This window comes from Apus apus, chromosome 6 (assembly GCF_020740795.1).
Source record: "Apus apus isolate bApuApu2 chromosome 6, bApuApu2.pri.cur, whole genome shotgun sequence".
NCBI lineage: Eukaryota > Metazoa > Chordata > Aves > Apodiformes > Apodidae > Apus > Apus apus.
The window spans coordinates 4,751,858-4,767,227 of record NC_067287.1 but is presented as its reverse complement, the minus strand read 5'-3'; the positions used below and the strand labels follow the sequence as shown (position 1 = coordinate 4,767,227).

Here is a 15,370-nt window from a genome sequence, read left to right as displayed (position 1 = left end):
TGCTGCAGATACAGGTAGTTTGTGACATAAAGATGTATCAGTGTCCTTATCTGATGGCTTCTCACCTGCAGTGAGAAAAGACGGGGGGTCCTGAAACCAGTGTTGGACTTTGGGTCAAATATTTGACATACATACCTTGACATACAGACCTTGTGTTGAATGTTTGACCTCATTTCAAACACATTTTAAGGCCCAAAATGCCGGTAGTTTATTTGCTACTGAAATTAGGGCAACTACAGCCCTGTTAAGAGAAGTCTTGATGTCACATTTCTCCCATGTTCTCTAGTGATGGACTCTTGAAAGTAACTCTGAAAGATACACACTTCTGTTTCTCCTTAATGATTTCATGTCTTGAACTTCACCTCAATAAACTCTGAGTTCTTTCCTCCTTGAGTATCGCTCAGTGTTAGTAGCACAACTGCTGGATTCTGTGGCAACTCTGCTGACACTTTGAATTCAATTAGTTCCAGCCACTGACATTAAAACGAAATAAATTAAAAAGTCTCATCTGATGTGGCTTGCTTCTTGTTTCAGGCAAAGAGCAGAGGTGATGACTCTTACATTTTAGCTAATAAGGATTCTAGTACGATAAAGGTCCTACATTAATATTGTGATTACTGTATTCAAAAACAACAAAGACTTGAGGAAGCACAACTTCCCAGATCTTAAAATTTTTATATTATAGTTCAATCAGATGCATGTATTATTTAGAAATCTATCTAGATATCCTCCCCTCAAAGATTCATTCAAGGGATTGAGGAGACTGTGTAGTTCTGCAAATGCATCATAGCAATCAAAACCATCCAAGTCTCCTTTAAGTCAGAATTCACATTTAAAAGTACCTCTAGGAGGGATTGTTGCTTTTGCTTCTTGCTTAATTTAATCTATTTGAAATGGTCTAGAAAAAAATTACTGAATTCTCAAAGAATGCAATATGCTGGGTTTTATCACCATAATATAATTGGGCACTAGTCAATACTTTACAAAAATCACTGAGAACTTTATTAATATCTCTATGAGTAAATTGGCTCCCTGCTTGATTTTTAATTTCTGGTGTTAGGCAGAATATTTGATTTTCCCTTTTCTGAATGTGCTAACATACTGTTGGCTTTATTCCCCCTTTTCATATATCTGATATTTGGCTGGTGGAAGTGATAAACGAGCACTTTGTGATAATAGTTGTTCGTAAGCTGATTTAACAGTTTTAATTCAACTTCATTAGCCTAGGAGGGGTTGGGTATTTTGGTGAGATTTTTTTTCACAGGATTTAATTTAGGCTCCAGTTTTGTCTGCTGCTTGATCATACCTTTCTTTTGCCTCTTCGTGGAGAAAGAAATCACCTTGGCAAAATCATGGCAAGAGCCTTAGAGGTTTGGCAGAGATCCCTGTGCTCCTCCAAGGGGCCCTAATCAGATTCTCAGGGTTGCAGCCATTTTCTCTTCTTCACAGCAACTTGTTTCCTGCTACAAAAGTGAACTCAGTCTCCTTTTGTTTTGACCCAGAGGGGTAATAAGGAGGGACATGTTGAAATTGGTGTATTCTCACTTGTGCTGAGTCTAAAAGACTAACAAGGAAAAAATAAATTCAAGAAGAGTGTGTGTATCCTCTATCTCCAAATACTTTTCAGCTGTAAATCACCATGCACTTGATTGACCAAACAGCTTAGATTTTCACCCAAGAGTCTATCTAATTGTGGCAAAAGTGGCATTAAATTTTGCAGCTTGTAGAACAGCAAACCTCAGGGAGCTGAGAGCTGCTCAGCTACTTTTGGAAAAAAGGTTATGACTCAAATCTAGAGTTTTCTTAATTTCATCCACCACAGCTGCATGGTTAAGTAAGTGCCATTGTTGAGATTATGAAACTGTTTTTCAGGATTTTGCTCTTTTCTGCTAAAATTTGCTGCTAGGCAGAAAGTGAATTTAGCTATTTTTCAACCAAGACAAGACTCAAAATAGAAAAATTGTATTGAAAATGCAAGTGACTTAAGAGCCTCTAATACAATCATCTTACTTTGGTCTTTTGACAAAGTAAAGCCTCATTGATATTAAATATGAAAAGCTGCTACTTTCACAGAAGCAACTTTTCATAAGGAGTTTTGATTGATTTTTTTTTTTTTCCCACTGAATTCTAAGAGACTGGTCCATTAATAATGTATGACATTGCTCACAAGTCACACAAGCTTAATAATTAGGAAACATTTGTAATGAGTTGAAAAGGGTAAGGAAAGCATCAGAGTACGTACAAGTCCAAGACTACAGAAGTCTGAGGCTAATAATTACCTGGGCTTCAGAAGCTTTTCAAATTCTAACAAGAGATCCTACTAAAAATTAACAACAGGCATTGCACAGAGAAGAATAATGTAAGAAGTCCAGTCTTACCATTTGGGATAAAGGATATCTAAACAGATAGAAGGGAGAAAGGACAAAAAAAGAAGAAGAAAGAGGCTTTAAACATAGTTTCTGGCAATCTTGGCAAGGTTTCCTGAAGGAGACAGAGTTAGGTTTCCAAAGAGTGCTAGATTCTAACAGGGGCTAGCTGCTAATTCCCTTAATTCCCCATGCAAATCCCAGCCCATCTATAGTTATATAGAATCTCCATGTATATATATAAATATATGTATTTTTATCCTATGAAGTACACTCCATAACTGATGGCTTCACAGGAGATGAAGAATTTCACTTACACGTGAGGGCTAAAATCTTTCATTTCTGAATTTCAGTGATGAAACTGGGAGTCATTGTTCAATTGTTCTTTGTTTTGATTACAAAGACCCCTCGTCGCCACACCAAATGTTACTTGAAATATTTTACTCCCTTCCACGAGCTGTCAGCAGTGGAGCCCTGGGTCAGAGCAGGACCTTGCTGTGGTGCCCAGAAGGGAGAGGACCGAGTTTCAGTGTAATAACATCGTCCATCCCTTTGGACAGCATTGTTTCAGCACAGCTGTAAAACACTGTGGAATTAAGAAACAGAAATATTGATATTTTCTTTTTTTTGCTTGTTTTTCTTGGTGTTGAGGCTGGGGATCAGGTCTGTGCTCAGAGTTTGGGGAGAGCTGTTTGTGAGTCCAGATCAGAGTAAGGTGGCTTATAGGGCTGATACAACTGTTTATATGAGTTTGGCTTGACTTTTGTCTGAATGCAGCAGCATTTGGAGATGATGCTGGCTACTTTTTCTATCTGTATTATGCTATGTGGAGTTCAAGACACTGGAGGAATGTACTTCAAGGTCTGGAACTTTCAGCTGAGCTGGAGTTTCACATGGATTTAAGGCATGTTAAGGAATACTTTTGGTCTTTGGGAACTGGCTGTACCATTTATTATTATTTTTAACTTGCCTTTTGAAACATGAAAGCTGGCCAGAGCTGGAGTCTGGCTGTGGTGCCAGTGGTCCAGTTTGGTACCACCTCATTTTCCTAGGCACCAGCATAAGCATATTTAAAAGTTGTACAGGCACAGTACTTAGGGATGTGGATTAGTTAAGGACTTGTCAGTGTTAGGTTGATGGTTGGACTTGATGATCTAGAAGGCTTTTTCCAACCAAGGTGATTCTGTGGTGAAGTGGTCAAACATGATCAAATCACTCTAGTTGAGGTGAGAGGTAGTTCTGAGCTTCAGGCTGGCTCCAGCCTCCAGGCTTTCTCAGTTCTTCTGCAGTCTAGTTCCTAAGACCTAATGTGTTGTTTATTTAACACATTTCCTGCTAATGAGTGATATTGGAGACACAGTTAACCTCTGTTCTCTAAGCCTCTGTCAAACTGTACTGTGCAGTACTGTGCCTCTTGGTTGTCTGTTATAGGTCTTAAAGCTGCTGAGAGACATAAGCTGAGGGCATGCATGTGCTACGGATGTGCTCCATTTAATTTCATTCCATTCCCTCTCCTGTGCAAGGTTGCCTTTGTGAACATGGCCCAACATCTGCCTGAGTTCTGCGTAATAAACTTGAGGAGCAGGGATACGTCTCATTAACTCCTCAGAGCTGGTTCTTCCTCAGAGTTAGAATAGTTGCATGAAAACTCAAAGAAATTTCTGCCAACACCTGGGAGTTTTTTGCAGGGGTAAAGTGATGTGGGCACGAAGAGCTGAGCTACATCAGCTGCTTTGTGGACTCAGCCCTAAAACTGCCCTTGTATGATTTAGCTTGCCCTATGGTTTCATAAGCATAGCATGCTTTGCTGGTATACACTCCTAATACAGATATAATCTAAGTAATGAATATGAAATTTCTAGATAGCTTTGTGACCTGACAAGGGAGGGAAGACACACTGTTCCATGCCCAGTGAAGTGTGCAAATGTAACACAGCACACTACTAATTTCACACCACATTCCTGTTGTAGCTCTTCAGTGTGCTTTCTCATGGATGTAAGATGATTTCTCACACAATACAATGACAGGATACTTCCAGTGCATTGCCCTGGAATGTAAAAGTTGAATCATAATAATATTTCCCTGTTTTCTGCATCCCATCTCAAGAGTTTCTTTTTCTTTTTTTTTTTTTCCCTTGCTGAGAAGGGAAATGAGACCCATGTTGCTTCAGGCTGTAAATTATAAATGAGTCGCATGATCATCTGTAACTTCGAAGCAAAGGTCAAAGGATTTTTTTTGTATTTTCTCTGTGTTCTTTAACTGGATCTTCTTTGATGTTTACACTGCACATACATCATGATCATTATATCCTGCACTCTTGCATCATTAATGCAACTACAAACGATACAGCTCTAGTTATGAACAACCAGCACTTCAGTCTAACTCAGACAGATATGAAGGAGGAAAATGAGCTAAATAAAAATACTTATTGAAGGGATTGTTCCCTCGTGTAAAGGCACTTAAAGGGAGTTTGACTAAATGAGACTTTCTGGAGTCATTTTTCAACCCGGCAAATCTTTCTTCATTGATTTGTTGAATAAGAGAATGTTTTGGGGTTAAAATAAGGAACTTGAAAACCTTTCAGCAATATTTTATTATATGCCTACGTGTTTCAAGAAACTGAGCTAGTAAGAGTTTGCATCAAATTTTAAAACTAATCACATTTAAAAACTAGTTCTATGTGTAGACTGGAAAGTTGCAGAATTCCCTGGGAAAGTTTCAGTGCTGTAAAACCATGAGGATAAGGCTTTAAATTGAGGGATAAAATAGAATAATGTGTTACTTATTTTAAAATTCATCATAAAAATGGGTTTGTGAGAACATGCACCCCTCAAAGAAATAACCACAGCTAGTCTGTCACTAATTCACTCTCTTTTTCAGAGATTAAATCCATTGTAATGGATTTCATGTTTATTTTGCTGCTGGATGGAGAGAGGTTAGCTGTAGAGGTGCTCCAGGAGCTCCTCTGCTGGAAGTGCTTGGGTCTGGCAGATGGGGTAACCATTTTAATTAGTGCTGGGCTAAAAGGAGACAAGTGCTCAGTTTGGACGCATTTATATGCAAATGCTGTCACCACTTCTTCTCAAAGGTTTGTAGTGGAACGTTTGTGAAATTAGACCCTTTTCTCCCCAGTCTTTGCACACTTTGCAAAATGGGTTTTATCTGCGTTGAAAAGGATGTAACTCTAGAGTCCACTTACCAACAAGTCCGAGGTGTTTTTAAACACGAGCACGTCCTACGAGGCTTTTCAGAGCCTTCCACATTATGCATTTTGCAAAGGTTAGACTTTGGAATTCCAAATCAATTTAGATCTTGGTGCCTTTGTGTTTTGAAGCAGGAATAGTCAAAATGGAGGCTGCGTTTCAAAAATACTCATTTTGCATGCAGAGTAACAGCTCTTGAATAAGGAATTTTACTGCAGTATCTTAATGTGAAGCTTTATTGCCTATTATTTTTAGAGAGCATTTATAAAGCCTTATGTTTGGGGTTTAACACCTTCGCTTTTCCCCATCGTAACAGGTTGAAATTTGGCATAGCAGTGGCAACCCTCATTTCAAAGAATTTCACAGAAAATTGTAAACAGCAAATCGCTAATTTGTAAAGATTTTGTTAGTTTCCACACTTTGAAGCCTGTCAACTTAAATGTCAAATAATGACATCCATATGGACCATTAGATCAATGAGAGTGTAAGGACCAGAGCTGCTTCAAAGTGCACGTCCCTTAGTGACACTTCTGAAGTTCTAGAACATCCAAAGAGGGGGGGAAGAAGAAAAAGAAAAAGAAAATTGTCAAAGTTGTGGTAAGAAAGGGCAAGAGAGCTAAAACTGTCTCTTCCAAAATGACAGAATGAAGGATTTTTTTAAAGTTCTGAAATTTCATTTTCCAAGCTGCAGACGTGGAGCTGCAGCAGAGGCCTGGTTTTGAGCCAGCTTCAGAGTTAGCAAGTTTTGATCATTGAAAATTCAACCAGAGTCCTTTTCATCAGGCCCTATCCTGCTAATGCTCTGGTTGATATTTGTTTTGTCTCTGGCTTTAGGATGTGGTCCAAACAGAACATAGTTTTGTTTTCTCCTTGCTACAGAGTAATAGTCCAAGTGTTACATTTCCCATGGATTGTGTTGGTTTTTTCTGTTAAAAAATTTTGAAATTCATACAATGTTGTTTGCCATTGACATCAGTAGCATATTATAGTATCACACAATATCCAGGTTTCGTAGTAAAATATTCTGTATATATTATGCAGTTCATATTAAATAGCTGGAATACCTTTTATGATCCAAAGCATCAGTAACTGAGTTGCTTGGGTGGAAGATGCATTATAGTTTATTTGGGATATATTCATTTTGGCAACGTAATACCTCATTTGAAATGAATGTATATTGCACTATTGATTTTCATGGGTCTTGCAATAATAAAAACATCCTGCAGCAATAAAGCTTTTTCCTGTGTACACTATGTTTGGATACAGCTTGGAGCCTTTTGTAGAAGTAGACATAAAACCTATATTGTTACAGAGAAATATGAAGTACCTTATTTTACACCATGCTGTAATGGTACTCATAGAGCAAATTTTTAACTCAAATGTGGTCTTAATTCTGCAGAGCTAAGCTCTTTTAAGCATACTGCAAAGAAGTCCTCATGGTTTAGAGAGGGGCAATGCCTTTCTTTTTCCTTTTTCACTTCCAGGAAGGCTGATCTACCATGGGTTTTACCTGTAGATTTTTTTTGCTATTCTAAATTCTGAGTAGTTGCCAGGCTTCCTTCCTAACAATTCTGCTACCTGGCATAGAGACCACTGAGCAAAGCCTTGGAAGAAGTGGTGTCCAATATGGCAAGTCCTGGAGGCCACACGTTCCTTCCTGAACTTCTAAGGTGCTGACTGATATGATAATAGCCTTGGTACATAGGAAATTGCAAGTGGTGCTGATGTTATTGATATTACCAGATAGGGAGTTAAGAAGTACAGAACCCGAGGGAGGTGGGAAGAGACTCCTTGATTTTGTAGTGTTGACTGCTGCTTTGGGAACTGCTTATAGCTATATTCTTGAGCGTATTTTTCAGCAAATATAAAAATTTTAATAATGTAACATCATCCTAGTTTAAAAAACTTGAATAAATTATTTTCAAATTAATTGATCTTGAATATCTATTTATTTATTTATTTAGATGATCTAAAAACCTCATTTTGGGGTTAAACTGCTTTAGTTTTTTGTTTTTTAATTTAAAGAAAGATTCTGTCATAAGCTCAGTTCAGGAGAAGTTTACTGAGAATTCACTTTGCTGCCTCACAGGAAGGAGAAGACAGTGCCTAGGACCCTATTCTTTGCCTGTGTCCATCACCAGCTCCTTTGTTTAGTGAAACTAAATCAGATTTTATAACACATTTTAGCTTTCAGTACTCATTAAACTAAGTTTAGCAGGTGGGTTCAATTTAATACCTTGGAATAAGAGTGGAAATATTTATATTTTTTAAAAAATTAAACTAATTCAGACAAAATGGATATTGTTAGAAATCAATAGTTAATTGAAAGATGTGGCACATTTTTATCATTAGTAGTTAAAGAGAAATTCCCAAATAGTAATATTAAATTCTTAGAGCTAGCTATTTATGTAATTTATTGTATTTTAATGTCATTGTTAGAAATGCACTCTAAGAAATGTATTTACTTCTTAATCTTGCTTATATATTTCTGAGCTCTCAAATCTAAATTAAAATACATTATACCAAGATTGCTATTAATTTATTTTCTTTACAAACTCTTAGGCTAATTGGCTGGTGGGGTCACGACTTCAAAACACGTTTCCTCATGGAAAACAGTATGTACTTTTACACCTCCACTTTTACCTTATTTGATGTACTTCTGTCTAATCTGCTTCACTTACATAGTAGTTTGAGTAGAAAGGACAGAACTTTGCATTTCCTCACTTGCGTTCAAGGGATTAAGCTAAACTCATCCTGAATGCAATGGAGTTGATGAATTAAATGTGGGAATAAATTTCATCTCTGGGCATATGGGTCTGACTGTCTGCTTCTAGATATTTTGCTGAAATACCTTCAAAATGCAGATGTAGAATATAGATGAAAGTTTCAAAGTATCTCAGTGAATTAATCACGGAAGTCTCTGAGGAGCGAGGATGTGCTATGATTCACTTGGTAATATCTTACTTTAGGATTAGTTCCACTGGAATTAATGAGAAATTATATAAATAGAGGTAAGGCAACCTGACATAAGTCATGAAATACCACTAATTTCTCCTCTTAAATCCCTTGCACTAAGCACAGGAAGGGTTATGAGACAAAACCAAACCTGCTCTGAAACAGTAAATATTTATTTTCCCGACATGAGAGGAGGACTCCTTTCCAAATCTGACAACTAGACTGTTCAGCTTCATTTTAAAGTATGGCAGAGAGAATATCCTGAGGGATGAGGAGGAGAAAGGAGCTTTTTGGCTTGATTGGTTGAGGTTTTCTTTAATATATTTTTAATTTTCTGGCAGCACCTATTGATGTGACTTTGGCTAGAGAACGCTTCCCTAATAGCCTCAGTCTGCTCTTTGTTTTCTGACAAATGTAAGAGAGTGGCACTATGGAAAGCCAGAAGGAGACACAAATTGCCTTGAAATACTGTTAGAAGAGGAAAAAAAAAAAAAGTTTCTTCATTTCTGTGGGCAGTTTATAGGGGTGAAGTTGGGCAACAATCATTAGAAAATGAGCCAGTCTGCAGCACACGAAGAGCGTTTCCTCCGCAGCATCCTTTTGCTCTGGTGCTGGAGCATGAAATATAAACAGTGACACAGAACTTACAGCAAGGTTTTACAGACTTATTAAATAGATTTTTGTGAAATTTCACAGCCTAAAGTCAGTGCAACTTCCCTGTGTGGCCTGAAGCTACACTTAGCTGCATATGTGGTCTCCCACGTGTCTCGTCACTTTAATAAAATTAAGGGACATGATTCCCTGCTCGTGGCAGCACCACAGCTCTGCAGGAGCAGGCCTCTGCTGACTTGGAATTTCTCTGGTTTGTGCCAGTGTGAAAGGAGATTGAAGTGTAAAGGTGGTTTTAACACACACCATTTAAACAAATTAATTGCAGTTCTCTAGTTCCCATGAAGCCACTAATGAAGTCTGCTGGATAAAATTGGGCATCTCTCTAAGTTAAAAGTATTAGCTGTGACTAGATTACTATTTCCTTTTAATGACTGATGCCCACAGGCCACATTAGGGAAATATTTTATTGCATGAGGACAGACTTCAAGATAAGGTCCAATTCATTAAAAGGAAGAAATCAACAACACTAATGTATGTTATTCATTTTCCAGAATTGCAACTAAGTGAAGGAATTAATGGATTTCGGTTATCGAATCCTCCAATTTTACTGGTTTGTGCTCTGCAAGCTAGTTTAGAGGTAAGTAATTGCTTTACTTTGAGCCATAATCTGAGTATAAAAATATTAAATTACTATTATGCATATTATTGCTGTTTCCCTTTAAAAAAAAAAAAAAAAAAAGCAGAATAGCTAAAAAGCAAGGAAGGGGGGAAATGAAAAATAAGCAACCCCACAATCCTGAGAGACCAAAGCCTTTAATAAATGTCTCATCCCTTCTCTATTCTCACAAACTTTGCTGTTGGACTCAGTATACGTGAGGTTTACACCTCTGAGCTTGACCCCTGGTACTGTGTCCTGGGTTTTTGGAGCTTGACATGAATGGTGGCTTTTCCCGTAGAGACATTCAGGGCTCACCTTGGTGCAACTCGTGGAAAGGATGCTGTCAGTGAACTTTCTAGGAAGGAATCATGTAACTCTAAAAACTTGCATCCAGAGTTGCTTCTACATGTACTTCCCTGGGTAAAACAGCCTTAGCTCCTCTATGGAGGAAAACAGATGAGGTCACTTGGTGTCCTGGAGTCTAAATTGAAGAAGTGTTTCAAGGAACCTGTCATCTCCTGTAGTCCCTTTGATTACAAACAGAAAAGACAGAAGCTGTCTGTGAATGTTTCCTAAGAGGGGAGTTCACATGTGTGGAATAACTCCAGAATAGGTTTTGTTTCATCTCTTCATTAGATTTTGGTGGCCAAAGTAGCAAAGCCCCATCTCTGTCCCATCTTTATATGAATCCTTGAGATTGTGGCTGTGGAAAGGGCATTCCTGCCATCCAGAGCTGATCCCTTCCTGGATAGGAAGGGGTGACCCGTGAGCTGAAAGTCCTCTGGTCCCCCTCGGGGGGCAAAATTCAGCCCTGTCTGAAGGCATGTGGGTGTCCTCAAAGCACCATGTACTGCATTGTGTTTCACATTGAGACAGCAGCATTTCTCTTATGGATGGTTCATTCCTGAAGTGAAGGACTCCAGATCTTGGTGGCCAAAAAAGGTGGTTTTACATAGATTTCCTTAATATATGCTACATATGCTACTAAATTAAAATTTTCCTAAGCTGCTTTTCAAACCAGTCTTGCTTAGCAAGATTTTGCCATCAGTATAAATGGGAGACTTTTATTTCTGCTAGGTTTCCAGTAATGCTGGTGTGATGGCAAAGCTGATGCTGGAACAAAGAGCAACGTCCATATGCTGTACATCCCTCTTCTTTATTTACTGAAAAAACAGTATCTTAAGCAAACAAATTCAGAGGCTTGCCAGTTGTGCTCTTTCCAGCTTACATGTAATGCTGAAGGACTGCAAAGGGCACAGCAATGCTTCTTGTCCTGCCTGACAATTTACTTTGCGAGTCCTTAAACATCCACTATATTTTTTTAAACTTTATGTGACCTTCGAGATAAGCTGAAAGCTGTTCTGCTATGACCCAGATTGTCAGTGCTCCAGTTTGTGTGGGTTGATGTCATTTAGCCCACTGCAGGGAGCCTCGAACAATGAGGGCTGAGCAGTTTCCATCGCCTCCCCTTCCCATGCCTGCATTACCTTTTGGCACAGCCAGGATTTCCCAGTGCTAATTGCTCTAATACAGTGGGAAACAAAATAGTTTTCATGTCTGGCAAGAGATGGCTAGTGAAATTGCATGCCACCTTCACTGGGACACATTAAGCAGAAGGCAGTGTTTCCAATGGAAACAATGGAAACTGCAAGTGTTAATGCATGTTATTCCTCAATAATGCTTAAAGTGACTGTTATGGCAGTTGCTGCTCCCTTTTATGGAAAAAAGGGGAGCGCTCGACAGCCACATTTAAAAGATCTTTTCCCACAATTTCACCCAGGAGGCCAAGTAGTCCTTGCACAAAGCCTGAGCAAACAGATTTTAGCATGCAGCCTAAGGAGATCCATCCCTCATACTGCTGCAAAGCCCAGAAGGAGGCAGGTCTCTATTTTACCTCCATTAGTGTGCCCTCTGCTTGTCCGCCTGGTGGGGGAAACACCTCTAGATTTTTGGGGGCAAGTACTGACTGCTGGTGGCTCTGGTCCTTGTCACATTTATTTCTGTGACTGCACAGTCTGCCTGCAGAGCCTGTCTCACAGCAGCCATGTTCTGTTTTGCAGAAAGTGCACGTAGGGGCTTTTGGTTTTGTGCAGCATCTAGTGGTTGTGAGAGCAGCATGAAGCAATACTTGGGATTTTCTACAAAAGAGTGATTTCCGGATGCTGCTGGGAACCTGACCTTGTGTTTTGGGTGGGATTCCTCAGTTACCTCTTTATACACACTTTCAGGTGTTGATACAAGTGATCTTAAAAGTGTTACTCCTTCAGACTAGAGCAGTGATTTCTTGTGAGTGAGGAGCATGGATTTCCATGCAGGGCCTCCACCTCTGATGTTGCATCTGCAGTCAGTGAAGGCATGATTGTCCATGGGCAGCAATATTGAATATATGTGTCAGAATCTGATTTGAAGGGACTGCTGAGTACCTGGATGTCTATATCTTGTCATTTTTCCCTGAAAAAGAAAAGAGGTTTGAGGAAGGCAGGGGTGAATTATTTCCAGGGCTGCATTTTCTATCCTTCTGTGTGACTGAGTCTTTCCAGAGCATAAGCAGAAGGTCTCTTAGCTTATTCTGTGTCCAAACTCTTCTGCTACGTTGTTTGTTCTTGTCTAGATGGCAAAGTAGCCCTGCCATTTTTAAGAAATCACTTTTGTATGTCTCATGATGTTTTGAGTTTTTGCAGCTCACCAGTCCTGGCAGCTGTGCAAGGGCACAGAGCACTTACAACAGAATCAAGCAAATACCTTTCCTTGTGGACTAGCAGAGACAGAGCCTGCAACCCTGCCTGTACAGGACTTTAAAACGTTGAAGTCAGGATGTTAGTACAAATTTTGTCTTTTCAGAAGCAAGGGTTTATAGATCAGTTGTGATGTTTCAGTCTTGACCCTTGACTTTTTTTACTTGAGGTACAGACAAGAAAACTCTTGTATGGGATTCTGAGTTTCATGCAGCCCTCTTGCACATGTAGAGAATTTATCAGGTATGCAGATGAATCCTCTCTTTGCAGACTGGTTTTGTGTGCAAATTCATTTATGCCCATATGGATGAATGTAAAACTTTAACAGTAGAGAGAAATGTCTTCCATTATCTAAGCAAATACCGTTATCCTGTATTTTCAAAAGCCCAATCCTCCCATGTTTAGGTATAATCTCTGATACTACCACTTGAGTCCATTGACAAGGTATAAAGGAATCTGCTTCCCTTTCAGTCTTCTTTGCTTCCTTTTTATTTTCTACAGCAGTGCATTATCATTCTAATGATTCAAAATCATTATAGGTTTTTGGTCAAACTACCATGAAAGCATTGAGAAGGAAATCCATTCTACTCACTGGTTACTTGGAATACTTGATAAAACATTACTACAGTGAGGATAAAACGAATCCAGAGAAGCCCTTTGTAAAAATAATCACACCATCTCAGATTGAGGAAAGAGGGTGCCAACTCACACTGTGTTTTTCCCTTCCAATCAAGTCTGTGTTTAAAGAGCTGGAGAAGAGAGGAGTAGCTGTGAGTAAATCAAACTTCATCTTATTATGTACTGTTTTGTGAACCTATATGATAACAAAGTAGTAATTGTGCTTTTATTCAAATAGTCTCATATAAAGCTAAAAAAAAGACTGAGAATAATGAAAATTGCTTCCATAGCATCTTCAATCTAATAAGTGTTGTTTTATAAATCTAATGAGTAGAGTTATTTTATGAAGTATTTATTAGGCTGTAGATTGTCCTTTCTCTATTGATTTATTTCTAGTAGTCCTGTGAGTAGCACACAGTAGGCACTATTAAGATTAGACCTGCTTTATGGGTGCGTTATGGTGGGAGGTGTTATGGATGTGAAGCTCATGGTCTGAACGGGAAAGACAGGAAAAGGAAAAAGGAGAAAATAAATGAACAACAACAAAAAATCACTGGAGAAAAAAATAAATAAATAAATTGAGGATATTAGAGCTGTCCAGTGCAATGTACTGCCTGCACAGGTCTCTCTTCTTTGGTGTGGTTGTCCTGATCCCCTCCAGCGGGTCCAGGCATGAGGCCAGGGACCACCCAGAGGAGGCCTGTGCCACCCCAGGTTGCTGGCAGCCAGCAGTGCTCACCACCCTCAACACCACAGCCCGATGGTGACAAACTGTTCTGAACCTCCACCAGTCCCCTCCCTGGTCTGCAAATGGCCAAACCTTCACTCCTTGCAAGGCACCAACATAGAGAAGTTAAAAAAGATATCTTTCCCTCAGAGACATGTTTTAGCAGCCAGGAGAAGGGGCACTGTTACTGGTGAGCACTGCTCAAAAAAGAATAAAAGCCAAATTTAAGGCTATACACTTGGTGATGCAGGAGTGCTGGGAGGTGAGGCTGATAGGATAATGCTATATAAATTATATACAAGTTTTATTTCTACTTGTGTCCCCAAAGAGCATCTCTTCTAGGTTAAATATGCTGCTGCTTTGGTGCTGCCAGGGAATTCCAGGAACTGCTGCTTTTAAGACAGCACAAGGCCTTACAATGTTGGCTTGTCTTCGAGACGCAGTGATGTGTTTCAAAGATGAGGGATTATTCTGTTCAGCAAGATGTTCAGATTCACAGAGGGGAGGGAGAAAAATACTGCAAGCCCTGCAACATTACTGGTAGCTGTACTACCATGCTGGCTTGTTTCTGTTTTGTGGTGGTTTATTTTGTCACCTGTGTTCCTCTTCACCTGTGGGTTTCTGTAGGCACTAAGGGTAATGGTGGGGCTGGATAGCTGGTTTGGAGCCCCTCAGTGGCACTGCTGGGTTCCTTCCCATCCTCAGCCTTGCACCTTTTTACAGGCAACACACTACTCTTCTTGCTATGTTCTTGACAATAAGGCTCCTCACAGCAGTTTTTTGGGGTCCCAAAGTTTTTTACTCCTTGTCAGTCCAGTCATTCTTCCTTGAAGACAAGGATGACATTTCTAAACATATTCTGACAGATAAATGTGAAGTGACCTGAATTTACTGAGCGTTCCCTTTCTCTTTTGCAGTGTGACATGCGAGAACCAAACGCTCTTCGCATTGCCCCCGTTCCTCTCTACAATTCTTTCCGTGATGTGCACAGATTTATTGAAATCCTGGGATCTGCAATTACATCTTCAAAACAAACAGCAAACAATACTGCACTATCTGGTTCTTATTGATGGCTCAGCTGTATCTTTTAATCTCTTTCTGACTAAGATGCATTTATCCCGCTGAGCGATTCTTTGCTTTGACTAGACTGAGCTATATCCCATGCAATTTGCAAAAAAATGACTGTGCTTGAATAGTTATTTACAACAGACATAGTTTTATTAAAGCTCATATTTCCACTCTGCTTTGACTTTGACTTCATGAATTAGTATGCTTTGTATATTTTAATGGGGCTTTTCTTAAACATTTTATGTAGTTTCATTGCATTAACTTGGAGAAGCATGGAAGAATTGCTATCAACTAGAGCAGGAATGGAAAAAAAATCCCTTCTTTATTATAAAAATGGTGCATAATAGTAGTGAGAAACAGACAAATCACCAACAGTTAAAAGATACAGTCCAATTTACATTTTTAATTTATCAATTCTATTTCAAGTA

General features: G+C 39.1%; 1 protein-coding gene across 1 annotated transcript in view; it reads left to right on the top strand.

Annotated features, from left to right (window-relative positions):
* The window catches only part of KYNU (kynureninase), a 57,549-nt gene extending 42,432 nt beyond the window's left edge, over positions 1-15,117 (top strand). The window contains exons 11-14 of the mRNA XM_051622743.1: positions 8,132-8,184; positions 9,688-9,773; positions 13,069-13,299; positions 14,792-15,117. Coding sequence (XP_051478703.1) covers positions 8,132-8,184; positions 9,688-9,773; positions 13,069-13,299; positions 14,792-14,944 — 523 coding nt within the window. The 3' untranslated portion in view covers positions 14,945-15,117. The remainder of the gene's footprint in view (positions 1-8,131; positions 8,185-9,687; positions 9,774-13,068; positions 13,300-14,791) is intronic.
* Positions 15,118-15,370: the final 253 nt, after the last annotated feature.